This window comes from Miniopterus natalensis, chromosome 9 (genome assembly GCF_054644295.1).
Source record: "Miniopterus natalensis isolate mMinNat1 chromosome 9, mMinNat1.hap1, whole genome shotgun sequence".
Lineage (NCBI taxonomy): Eukaryota > Metazoa > Chordata > Mammalia > Chiroptera > Miniopteridae > Miniopterus > Miniopterus natalensis.
Window position 1 is genome coordinate 58,621,848 of NC_142089.1, and position 13,713 is coordinate 58,635,560.

At 36.4% G+C, this 13,713-nt stretch overlaps 1 protein-coding gene across 3 annotated transcripts in view; it reads right to left on the reverse strand.

Moving 5' to 3' along the window:
- Window positions 1–13,713, reverse strand: part of EVI5 (ecotropic viral integration site 5) — a 167,135-nt gene that overhangs the window by 97,470 nt on the left and 55,952 nt on the right. For all 3 annotated transcript variants that reach the window (XM_087820590.1, XM_087820589.1, XM_087820588.1), the window contains exons 6-9: window positions 9,267–9,392; window positions 6,669–6,812; window positions 5,591–5,680; window positions 5,390–5,487 (exon numbers count right to left, since the gene is read on the reverse strand). In XM_087820590.1, coding sequence (XP_087676716.1) covers window positions 5,390–5,487; window positions 5,591–5,680; window positions 6,669–6,812; window positions 9,267–9,392 — 458 coding nt within the window. The remainder of the gene's footprint in view (window positions 1–5,389; window positions 5,488–5,590; window positions 5,681–6,668; window positions 6,813–9,266; window positions 9,393–13,713) is intronic.

Below are 13,713 nucleotides of genomic sequence, written 5' to 3' on the forward strand. Positions count from 1 at the left end.
ACAGTAACTGCCACAGGCAAGGAAAATCAATGAATTCTAAAATTAGTGAATAAAAGTTTAAGCATAGTCTCAAAGCAACTCTCCCAAAATATTTACCAATTACAAAGGGAAAAATAGTAAGTTTATAGTACAGAATCCTAGCAGACAACATCTGAGCCAAGTAATCAAGGTTAACATCACCAGCGATCATACTGATATCAAGCATCCTTGCTAGAAGGTACTGAGGGCACCCCATTTCTGCAGTATCCTTTCCAATAAGGCATATCCTCAATGTAATCAAGAGAAATCATAAAACAAACCCCAAATTGAAGGACCTTCTACAAAGTAACTAATCAGCTCTTTTCAGAAATATCAAGGTCATGAAAGACAAGAAAAGACTATAAGAAAATAAGAAATGACAAATGAGATACACTATTTTTGCAACTCTACTATAAGTGTAAAATTATTTTTTAGAAACTTACAGGTCATAAAAAATTAGTCTCAACAAGTTATTTTTATATCTTGCTCCTGACCAAAAATGTTAATATCAAGTTTAACAACTCCAAATATTAACAAGACCAGGCCCTAAACAACTTATAGCTGCTTTTAAAAATTCAATTCTCCCTCAAATAGAAACCTATTAACTACTATATATATTAAATCTCATTTAGCCCACAGTAATTTTTATTGAGGTAAACTATATAAAACATAAAATTTATCATATTATTTTTAAATGTACAACTCAGTAGTATTAAATACACTCATAATGTTGTATAGCCATAACCTCCAGCATGTCCTTAGCACTTTCATCTTATAAAACTGAAACTCTCCCCATGAAACAATAACACTCTATTCTCCCCTCTCCTTAGATCCTGACAACCACCATATTATGTTGTCTCTATGATTATAACAACACTAAGTATCTCATATAAGTGGAATCATACAGTATTTGTCCTATTGTGACTGGCTTATCACTTTTAGCATAATGTTCCTAAGGTTCATCCATATTATACCTGTATCAGAATTTCCTTCCTTCCTTTTAAAAACTGAGTTGTTTTGTATTTGTTGTAAATGCAATGAATTTCATCGTATTTATACACATTTTGCCTATCCATTTATCCATCAATGGACATTTCAGCTGCTTCTGTGTTTTAACTAATAAAAATAACGCTGCTATAAATATGGATGTACAAACATCTTTCTGAAACTTTATTTCATTTTTTTGGAGTATATTCCCAGAAGTGGAATCACTGGATTAATTTTTTGAGGAACTGCCATACCCTTTTCCATAGCAGCCGTAACATTTTTCATTCCCAGCAACGGTGCACAAGGGTTTCTATTTTTTCACACCCTCAGCAACACATTTTATTTTCTGTTTTTGTGACAGAAGCCATCCTAATAGGTGTGGGGTGGTATCTGACTATAGTTTAATTTACATTACCATAATGATCAGTGATGTTGAGCATCTGTTTAATGTGATTTTTTTTTTTTTTTAATTTAAATTTTTAAAAAAGACTTTTTACTGATTTTCAGAGAGGGAGGAAAGGAGAGGGAGAGAGAAACATCAATATGAGAGCAAAACATCAATTGGCTGCCTCCTACACACCTCCTACGGAATCGAACCAGCAACCTTTTGGTGCACAGGATGACGCCCAACTGAGCCACACTGGCCAGGGCAAGAAGAGTCTTGTTTTCTTATCCATTCAGCCACCCTATGTCTTTTTATTGAAGCATTTAATACATTTGCATTTAAAATAATTGTTGATAGATATGTAGTTATTGCCATTTTATTGTTCATATTTTAGATCTTTTCTTTCTTCTTTTTAAAAAAGTCCCTTTAACATTTCTTCTAATACTGGTTTGGTGGTGATGAACTCTTAGCTTTTTTTTTGTCTGGAATGGTGCTCTTTTTCAAGATTGGCTATTTGGGGTTCTTTGATATTCTATATGAATTTTAGAATGGGATTTCCTATTTCCACAAAAAATGTTATTGGGATTTCAACAGGTATTGCATTAAATCTGTAGTTTGCTTTGGGTAGTACTGACATCTTAATAATATTAAGTCTCCCAATCAATGAACATAGAATGTTTCCATTTATTTAGATCTTTCATTTCTTTCAGAAATGTTAATAGTTTTCATCATACAAGTATTTCACCTCCTTGGCTAAGTTAATTCGTAAGTATCTTATTCTTTTCGATGCTATTATAAATGGAATAGCCTTCCTGGATTGTTCACTGTTCATGTACAGAAATGCAATTCATATGCGTATGTTGACTTTGTATCCTGCTACTCTGCTGAATTCATTTATTAGCTTTAACAATTTTTAGAGGGGTTTTATCATAGAATCTTTAGGTTTTTCTACATACAAAATCACATTTTCTGCCGAAAAAAACATAATTTTACTTTCCAGTTTGGATGCCTTTCTTTCTTTTCCTTGCCTGATTGCCCTGACTAGAGCTTCTAGTACTATGTCAGATAGAAGTGGCAAAAGTGGGCATCCTTGCCGTGTTCCTGATCTTAAAGGAAAAATTCTTAGTCTTTTACTTTCAGTGTTATATAAGCCGTGGTTATTTAAAATTTTTTTTTAATCCTCACTTGAGGATATGTTTTTATTGATTCCAGAGAGAGGAAGGCAGGGAGAGAGAAACATCAATGTGAGAAACATTGATTGGTGACCTTCTGATGTATGGGACTAGGCTCTAACCAAGTAAGCCACTCAAGCCAGGGCTAGCTGCATTTTTTTTAATATATGGATTTTATTATGTTGAGGTAGCTGCATTCTACTCCTAGTTTGTTTTTTCCTAATCACAAAAGTACTGAATTTTGTCAAATACTTGTTCTGCATCAATTGAAATGATCATGTGGTTTTTCTTCCTTCAATAAGTTAACGTGGTATATTGCACTGATCAATTTTCATATGTTGAACTATCCTTGCATTTCAGGAATGGAATTAATTTTATTTGGTTATGGTGTACAATCCTCTTAATACACTGCTGATTTGGCCTGCTAGTATTTTGTTAAGTATTTTTACATCAATGTTCATAAAGCACACTGATCTTTTCATTTTCTTGTACTGTCTCTCTCTGGCTTGGGTATCAGGATATATTCATGCCGGCCTCACAGGATGAGTTAGGAAACATTTCCTCCTCTTCCACTTTTTGGAAAAGTTTGAGAACCGGTTAGTAGTTCCTCTTTAAATGTTTGGTAGAATTCACCAGTGAAGCCAACAGGTCCAGGGCTTTTCTTGTCAGAAGACCTTTGATTACTGATTCAATATCCTTACTAGTTATAGGTCTATTTAGACTTGTGATTTCTTTGAGATTTAGTGTTGACCAGTTTTGTGTTCCTAAAAATTTTCCCATTTCCTCTGGGTTACCCAATTTGTTGGTATACAATTATTTATAGTACTCTCTTATACTCCTTTTTATTTGTGTAAAAATTTTTTTGTGCATAGTAATGTCCTGGTTTTTATTTCTGATTTTATTAATTTGAGTCTACTTTTTTCCTTAGTCCATCTAGCTAAAGGTTTGTCAATTTTTATCTTTTTTTAATCCATGAGAAAATCCTCCATTTTACTATGATAGTCTGAGAAATAAGTGTTTAGGATGAGTTTCTTGAGCTTGTGAATTAGTTCTGATACCTAAACTTGCTAAGGTTTTTGCCATGTAGTTTTTAAGGAACATAACTTAGAAATGTGAATGATTTCACCAATCCTAATTTCCTAACTATTTTGAGTCAGTGAGAGGACAACTGGAACAGATCCAGGCAGGAGTGGTTGAAGGAAGTGTTAGGACCATGAGGCTATCATTCCAGTGGGCTGCAATCTCTAGAAATAAATGTGACTACCTTCTTGCAGAGTTTTGATGTCAACTGTCCATTCCTCTCACAGATTCTGTAGTTATGAAGTACAGTGTAATCATGAATAATAACCAAGATGCACTGTGGGATTTAAAGTGGTCCACTTACTGGCAGCCTCTGCACCATTTGGGAGCTTATTGATAATGCAGAATCTTGCCAATCTGTTCCTCTGAATCAACATTTGCATTTCGACAAGGTTCCCAGGCAATCTGTGTGCACAGACATCTTGATGAGCAGTGGTCTATGTGGTCTTTAATCCTCACACAGCCCTTCAAGGAATTATGGTTATTATTTCCATTGTAAAAAGGAAGAAACTAAGGTGAACAGGTGTTGACTAACTCGCTTAAGGTCTAGTAACTGGTAAGTAACTATGTTGGAATTTGAATCCAGGTCTGTCTGATCCCAGAGTCTCTGCTTTTAAGTCCATGGTTTGCTGATTCCAAAATTCTTATCATCTCTTTGAGGGATGGAGGAGAGGGCAAAGAGACTGCCCTTGACCTTGGCCTCCAGCTAAGGATGATTCTGGGCCCCTCCTGTGTATTGCAGTGTACATTTCTGTTCCTAGAGGGCCAAGGAGGGGAAGTTGTGGCTTCTCAAAGGTACTGACAACAATGTTCATGGTAGGGACCTTTATTATTCATGAACTCCATGCAGATTTGCTGTTCAGCAGAGTCTGGTAGATAAATTATTGACTTGGGGATATATGCCATCAAGATTTGATTACTCTTGAAAAAATTACAGTTGGCTAAAGTGTCCAATCTTAATGTAATGCTCCAAAGGCAAAAAGTCAAATTGTCTGCATGGTTGGTTCCTTTTGAGGGCTGTGAGGTTGAATATGTTCCATGCCTCTCATTATAGTTTCTGGTGATTTGCCTGCAATCTTTGGCGGTCCATGGCTTGTAGTCATATCACCCTGATCTCTGCCTTCACATTCATATAGTATTCTCCCTGTTTTGCTGATCTTTTCAAAGAATCAACTTTAGTTTTATTTTCTCTATTGTTTTTCTATTTAATCTATTTATCTCTGCTCTAATCTTTACTTCCTTCCTTCTGCTAGCTTTGGGTTCAGGTTGTTCTTCTTTTTCTAGTTCCCTAGGTTGTAAATTAGGTTGTTGACCAGAGTTCTTTCTAGTTTTTCAGCATAAGCATTTATAGCTATAAATTTCTCTCTTAGCACTACTTTCAATATATTGCATGAGTTTTGGTATGTTGTGTTTTTGTTTTCATTCATCACTAAGTATTTTCTAATTTCCTTTGTGTTTTCTCTTTTGATCCATTGGTTATTTAAGAGTGTGCTGTTTAATTTCCAAAAAATGGTGAAATTTCCATTTTTACTTCTGGACATAGAAGGGATAAATGGTAATGGAAAAAATAAAATAAAAATAAAAATAAATAAATAAAACCATTACTTACCACCAAATAAAACACTACAGTTGTATAAACTGAGGAGGAAAACAAAACTTATCATTAGAATGTTTTACCACTTCTATTTCATTTCCTATATGCTTCAACAACCCCCTATTACTAAAAAACAAAATATAAAATCCTTACTTTTTCATTTTTTTTGAGTTATACTTGACTTGGTAAGCTGCCTGGATTAACTTGTCTGGACCTCCATCAAACTGATGTGGGATGACCTTCTGAAAGTGCTAAGAAACAATAAAAGAAAAACAAGAACTACTTAGTGCCGTTTATTTTTAACTAATTAATAGTAAACTCTAAAGGTATTCAAGAAATCGTGAACTGACTTACCTGTAACATCCCTTCCATGTCGAGTTGCATCAGTTCTGCCTGATTCATCTGAAGAAGTGCTAATCCTACTCGAAACACTATTTCTAAACCCTGAGGAAACAAATTATATAAAGCCAAATTTGTCTTACTCTTCCATCAACAAAAATCAGTCATTCAAAAGAATAATAGGGGAAACAGTTAGGGATCTAAACTAGAGGTTGGCAAACATTTTCCGTAGAGTAGGACAGTAAATATTTTAGGTTTTGTGGGCCATACGGTTGCTGTCACAAATACTCAACTCTGCCATTATAGCCCAAAAGCAGACATAAACAACACATCAACAAATGGGCATGGCTGTGTCCCAAGAAAATTTTATTTACAAAAACAAGTGGGAAGACAGATTTGGCATGCAAACCAGTATACACATCATAGTTTGCTGGCTCTAGACTAAACTAATTTAGCTAGGTAACACAAACTAATCTTCCCAAAATGTAATTAATAACAATTAACATTGGGTTTGATTAAGATGTAATTAAAAATATTAATAATTCTTTCAGGTGCTATCTACCACTAATCACCTATCCCTACCTTCCTACCTTCTCATCCAAAATACAGAAGACAAAGGATCACTACTACATATCAATGACAATGAAAAGGGCTACCTGTAATGTGTTTGTGGAATGGAAGACACTTAATTAGATTCATTACTTCTTGCTCTTTGGATAACAGGTGCACTGCAACCTATGAATTGTAAGGCAAACTTTATCTCTCATTACTTCTCACTAAATCTATCAGGAGGTGATTCAGAGGTTTAAAAGTATAGGCTCCAGAGTTTGACTGCCTAGATTTGAATCCTGATTATTATACCCACTTATGTGCTGTGTGTCCATAGCTAGCTACTTAACATTTATCTAGATCTTGGCTTCCTCACCTAATAAATGGGGAAATGAGCAATACCTGAGAGGGGTATTGCAGGTTTAAATAAGATCATCCATGTAAGCAGTTTAGCATTGGACACATGGGCCTCCTTTACTGTTCTCCTCACTACCCTGCTCTAAATAACCCAATGATTCCTTGCTCACTATACCCATTAGCTTACCTCAGACATAAAGATATCAAATATCCTAGTTGCAACTGGTAGTGGAAAAGTTGTAAGAAAGATAGTCAGAAACCAGGATGATGCATACATTGAGGTATGAAAACTCTGAGACTGAAAATGTACAAAGAGCTCTGGAAGATGTTCCTAAAGAGAAAAAGAGAATTAGTTAAAACACAGTATGTAAAGTTGGTTATTTTAAACCAGATCATTGCATATACACTAGATTGGTCTATATCAAACACAAAGATCAGATCAGACATCATATAGAAAAGTTAAGATGTAGAAATTGATACACTGAAGATAATGGTTACCACCTGGGAAGGGAAAAGAATGTGGAGTTAGGACTCTGGCTGTATCTGTAACATTTGATTCATTAATAAAAAGGAAAATTAAAGCATGTAAGTAAAACTTTTATATTTAACCTTTTCGGTGGGTAGATGGGTATCTGATATTTTCTATAAACTATAATATTTCAAAATTTTTTGAAAAAGGAAAGATGCTATCTACCATTGTTCACCTTACCCTCCTACCTTCTCACCCAAAACACAGATGGTTCAGCAACTCTAGTAATTCAAAACATAAATGACACATTAACTGAAAATAAACCAAGAGTATTTAAGGGTTGATACAAAACAAGCTTACTATTTCAGAAAAAGAATTTAAGAATCATCTCAAGACCTACTTCATCTTTAAGATATAAAAATATTTTGCATACCCCCTTCTTCTCACCACACACACATAGAAAAAGAGGATTTTAAAATTCCTGTAGGTGCGCTGGCCAGCCTGGCTCAGTGGTTGAGCATTGTCCCATGCACCAAGAGGTCACAGGGTTCAATTCCCAGTCAGCACACCTGCCCAGTTTTGGGTTTGATCCCCAGTAGGGGGCGTGGAGGCAGCCGATCGATGTTTCTCCCCCTCTCCGTTCCTCTCTCTCTGAAATCAATAAAAACAAACTAAAAAAAAAATTCCTGTGGGTAAGGCTGCCAGAGAAAAGGAGACTCGTAAAAGTGGCTCTCATACCAGCTCAATCATTAACCTAAATACTTAAATTCTGCCTAATTGACATTTAAGTAAATGAGAATACTTATACCATTATTTTACAGGACAATATAGCACACTTATTTTTATTTATAAAACATAAAAATTAGTGCTCGCTGGGTGGCTCAGTTGATTGGTGCGTCCTCCCATACACCTAAATGTCGTGGGTTCAATTCCTGGTTAGTGCACATACCTAAGTTATAGGTTCGATCTCGGTACGGCTGCATATGGGAGGCAACCAATCGATGTTTCTCTCTCATATCTATGTTTTTCTCTCTCTCTCTCTCTCTCTCCCTTCCTCTCTCCTAAAATCAATAAACATATTTTTAGGTGAGGATAAAAATACATATTTTTAAAAATAAAATAAAATAATTAAATCCAGAAAGCTAAAATATTTTAAAAGTATTTTTCACTTAATTTTGGTTCCTCTCCTCTTCATCTTCATGCAGTCACTAGACTCTGAGTCTTAAACTAGCAACAGAAAATGACGGAAACATTATTTGCTTTCGAGATTGCTGGCCAGCAGTCAGAGAAAGGCAAGAATCATACAATCTCACTCATATGTAGAATATAATGAGCAACATAAACTAATGAACAAAATAGATCTAGAGACACAGGACCATGGAACAGGCTGATGAATCTCAGAGGGAAGACAGGGGTCAGGGAGTGGGTAGGAAGAGATTAATCAAAGCACTTATACGCATATATACATAACCCATAGACACAAACAATAGTGTGGGGAAGGCCTGGGCGAGGGGGCGGATGTGGGGTAGACAGGATCAATGGAGGGAAAAAAGGGACATTTGTAATACTTTCAACATAAAGACTAAAAAAAAGATTACAGGCTAGCAAGGTGTGAGATAAAAAGAGAAAGGCATGCCCTGGACAGTGCTAGTCAGTGGTCAGAACGTCAGACCACACATGGAAAGGTCGCGTTTGATTCCCTGACAAGGGCACGTACCGGGTTACAGGTTTGATCCCCACCCCTGGTCAGGGCACATGCGGGAGGCAACCAATCGATGTGTCTCTCTCACATCGATGTTTCTCTTTCTTCCTCCCTTCTCCCTTCCACTCTCTAAAACTCAATGGAAAAAATACCCTTGGGTAAGGAGTAACAAAAAAGCAGGGGGGGGAGGGGAAAGGGAAGGCAATCTCAAAGGAAATGAACTGACAGTGTCAAAATGTCATGAGCTCCTGAAAGAGACCACAGTCTACATAACAATAATAGGATATAACAAGGCATAATAAGGAAACTCATGCATTTAGGCAACGGGGTTATGATACATTTAGCATATATGCTTAAGGTTTGAATATGAAAATTGCATTCAAGTTCCAGACTGCGATAGTGCAGATATTTGCTGATAGTGCCTAAATGGAAAGTAGGTCTAAATTGCATTAATCAACCAACAAAGGATCATGTGATTAAAACACTATTTTTTTTTTCAATTGCTGTAATGCAACATTAAATTTTTGAACATTAAATTTTCTCAGGTGTCACTCAAACCAAGATGACAAAAATATAAAGGCAATATGCCTTATTTTTTAAAACTACACTTTTACCTGTATCATGCATTCAAACTGGTACATACAAAGGCCCAATTCTGCCATACTTGGTTTAAAAAGTTCACGAAGTCTATAATCTTGCATTAATTTAACAAATACACAGAAAGCTTCCTCTTCTGGCATCTACATTAGGAGAAAACAACAACATAGGTTAATGTTCTGTGATACACAAATAAACTAAAGTATATTTAAACTAAGCACTCACCCAACTATAAACACTGTTTTGAGTGGCCATGTGATACAACGTTAAGAGCAACAGACTAAAAATCAGGTTTTAATCTCCCATTCTATCACAGCTAATGAAAAGTTAGACAAATCTAACAATCTCTGAGACTAATAGTCTCACTTGCCTAATTCATTAATTCAACCAACAAATATTCATGTAGAGCCAGATACTTCTCTCTCTCTGGGTATATACCAGTGCACAAAAGAAACACAATCTCTACCCTCAAGAAGTTTGTACTCTGTAGTGGGGGAAGAAAGACAATATGTGGAAGAAATCAATTAATATATGTCAGGTGGTGATGAGTGCTATGAAAATAAAACAAAGTAACAGAGAATGCTGGGGAGATGCTATTTACATAGGCAGGTCAGGGAAAGTGCCTTGGTAACATTTAAGCAGAATACTGAAGAAAGTAAGGGAACTGAGGAAATAGTCCTGGGAGAATACTACAAAGGCCTTTAAATGGACTCAAGATTGGCATGCTCCAATTGGTGGTGTGGCTCAGTGGTTGAGTGTCGGCCTATGAACCAGGCGGTCACAGTTAAATTCTCAGTCAGGGAACAGGCCTGGGTTGTGGGGTTGATCTCCAATAGGGGGTGTGCAGGAGACAGCGGATCAATGACTCTCATCATTGACGCTTCTCTCTCTCTCTCTCCCTTCCTTTCTCTGAAATCAATAAAAACATATTAAAATAAAAAAAGATTGGCATGCTCAAGGAACAGCAAACAGGGAACTACTAAAAGTAGGAATAATGTTACAAGTGGTAGTTAAGTTATAGAGGAGAAGTAACAGGACCAAATTACACAGAGCTTTGGAGGCCACTGTAAGGATTTGGAATTTTACCTTAAGCGAGATGGGAAGCCTTTTGAAGGTTCTAAGCAGAAGTGATATGGTATAAGTTACAAGAACTTGTAAAATAAGTTTTCAAAGAATCTGTAATTGGGGTTTAAAGGTATCAACTTCACATTTTATGTGTAACTCACTAGAAAATTATATCAAATAAGATAATGAATGTAAAAGCTCTGTAACAGCTACACAGATATTCATAATTAAGTTATCTTTCTCAAAAAGATACAATTTTCTAATGCTCATCCACTCACATCATACCAGTATGATTCAAAAGAGAAAACCTCAAAGGATCTCTAGGTATTCTCTTTACTGAAGCCTGCTTCTAATAACAATACATTTTCCCTAGCCTTGACACAACCAAGACAGGAGCCAAGAGTCTTGGCAAAATCTGTTCCTCCCTACCTCCCTTCCAACACATAAAACCACAATTCTGCCTTAGAAACCATCCTCATTAATCCTCTTAAGCCCTACAGCGCCATTGATTTAAGTCAGTCACTACAAAACCCCAACATCCCAGAACTCTCATCCTATGTGATTCTATAGCAACCCTAATCTATCCCCACTTCCAACCTTCCCAAAATCTCTTCCACAGCACATTCTGGAACTCCTAATCTGCCATCAAAAAAAATATCCTAACTATATCCTCAATCTCTTTATCAAATGTTCTTTCACCTTCTTCCTCTAACTGAAATCTGGCTTTCCCCTAAGAACAGTTTGACACCAAAACCTGGCTCTCCCCTGAGGTGGCTGTTTTCTCTCCCACAGCACCAGAAGCAGCCAGGGGGTAGAGGTATATGTCCCTTCTTGAACCTCATCGCCACTTCTGCAGCATTAACTCCTCATTCTCTCTGAAACACATACCAGCAGACATTACTCCTCTTTTATGCAGCATCTACCAACTTCTGGGTCATCTCCTCAAACGCCACTCTTTTGCATGTGGATTAATTCCCTGGCCTAACACATCTTTGATTTCCTTGCTCCAATGATCTTGGCTCTAGAGCCACACCACTTACAGTTAAAATCCTACTAATAGCTATATGACCTTCAGCAAATTATTTAACCTCTCCACTGCTCAGTTTTACCATCTATCAAACGGATAAAATAACAGTACTTATTTCACAGAGATGCCATGAAGATTAATAAACATAAAGTATTTACAATGACCTGACCTTGCAGTCCTCTCATGCATTTACACATTACTACCTTAACTCTGTTCCCAATTCCTGTGCTCACTTTGCTGTTACACGTATTCACTCACTTAAATCCACAATTACTGTCTTTCTCTCTGTTATAATTCCAACTGCAAAACCCCACCTTTGGATAAATCCAACCCTTTAACTAAATTTAGGCAGCAGTAAGTGGGTAAAATAAAAACACTTAAACATGTTGACTGGTCTCACTTTGAATTTAGGACCACTAATCTCAGTGGATCTTTAATGCTGCATGGTATATTTTATTTCCCTAGTTCAATCACTCTCATTCTAGACCATTTCAAACTTTTTTCTCTGTTCTCAAGCTTCTAACACCTCCTCCCCACCCGTCTCTAAAGACCTAGTTTGCTATTTCAATTTTTTTTAAGTAGAAGCAATTAAAAGACAATCATCCCATTCTCACACCACCACCTCTAGCATTCTACCTGCATCTGTACCCATTTTTATAGCCTTTAGTCTCTCTCTTCTATCTATCAGCCTGGACATTTTCCCCAATTGCCATCTCATATTTCCACCTGCCCACTTACATCTCCACTTGGATGTCGAACAGACATCTCAAACCACACTCCTAATTTCCTACACTGCCATTTCTTGCCCCATGCTCTACTCAAAAATCTTATGAGCTGTCATTCCTCTTTTCTCTTTTACTCCACATCCAATCAATCAGTAAATCCTGCTTGCTCTATATTCAAAATATTTCAAGAATCAACCACTTCTCATCATAACACCTAGCCCAAACCACCATCAACAGAGTAGTCCACTGTCTGGACAACTGCAAGTTCTTCTTCCGTGGCCACTTTGCTGCCTCCCTTCCCAACAATCTATTCTCCACACATCATGGAGCTGCCACAGTGATCCTTTCGAATCATTTCAATCATTTCACTCCAATGCTCAAAACAAAAGCCTCTCTAGTGGCTTTCCATATCCTCAATAAAAGCCAAAATCCTTATAGGTCCTATATGACATGACCCCTTACTGCTTCTCCAAGCCCATCTCCTACCACTACCTTCGCCTTTCCACTTCCCCCACAGCCCCCATACCAGTCACAGTGCGAATGAATCAATTAACCTCCCTTTTTTGTTTTACAACAATTTCTTCTCTTGTGAACATATCAAAAAAAAGTTTCAGCCCTCTCCCCTCTGTAATAGCATCGATATAGAAACTGAAGGAGGGTTAAAAGATTGTGATTTTTAAAAAAATAAGTTAAAGTGATGACATAAAAGACCAAAAGGAGATAGAAAAAAAAAAATCACTGGCCCCTTCTCAATAAGATTAAAATAATGGTCACAAGGTGAAAAAGTGTGGCACCGAAAAATAAAAATCACCCAGTTGTTTTATAGTCATTCCTTTCTATTAGAAAGAAACATGAACACTTGAGTCTTAGAATATTGTGCTGCTTCATATTTTCTTTGTGACGGTTAATAAGAATCCATGACTTTTGCAAAAGTCTAATGGGGACAATATCTACCTAATTTTATAGGACTACTAAGATATACAAAAAAAACATATAGGGTGTCCCCAAAAATGTATACATATTTTAAAAGCTGAGAGCTCAATTTTGAAAATGAAATGTACTTTAATAAACACTGCCTTTATAATTATTCAAAGTGTGCATATACATTTTTTGGGACACCCTGTATATACCCAGCACCTTTAACTATTTTAACACAACATATACTAAATAAGATAATGTTGCAAAAATATTTCTAAGCTAGTTGTGGGAGGCAATACAGCATCAGGTATGAGAATAAGCTTTAGAAACAAAGAGGGACTTCTGAATCTGGTTGAACCACACTTTCTAGCTTGTGGCCCTGGGCTATTAAATTATTGTTATAGTAGTGTATTAGCTGCCACTGACAATAACAGTAAATCAATTATTGAATAAAAGTGAGTATCGCTACCAGCACTGCCTGCAGTGTCTTGAAGAATAAAGTATGATGGCCCCTTAGGCTTCCTAGAGAGTTAGGTCAGCTGTTGGAAGACTCAGAGCTCAAGTAGAGAAAAACTGCTCTCTAGATACTTAATGGAAATGTTATTTTGGAGCTAATATGAAAGTAAAAGGAAGAGAATTATGACAAAAATCACTGTATGTTAAGAGGGATGTTTGAGTTCAATAGCGAAAGGCCTACCAATACTAACCAATTACAAATTAGGAAAAATC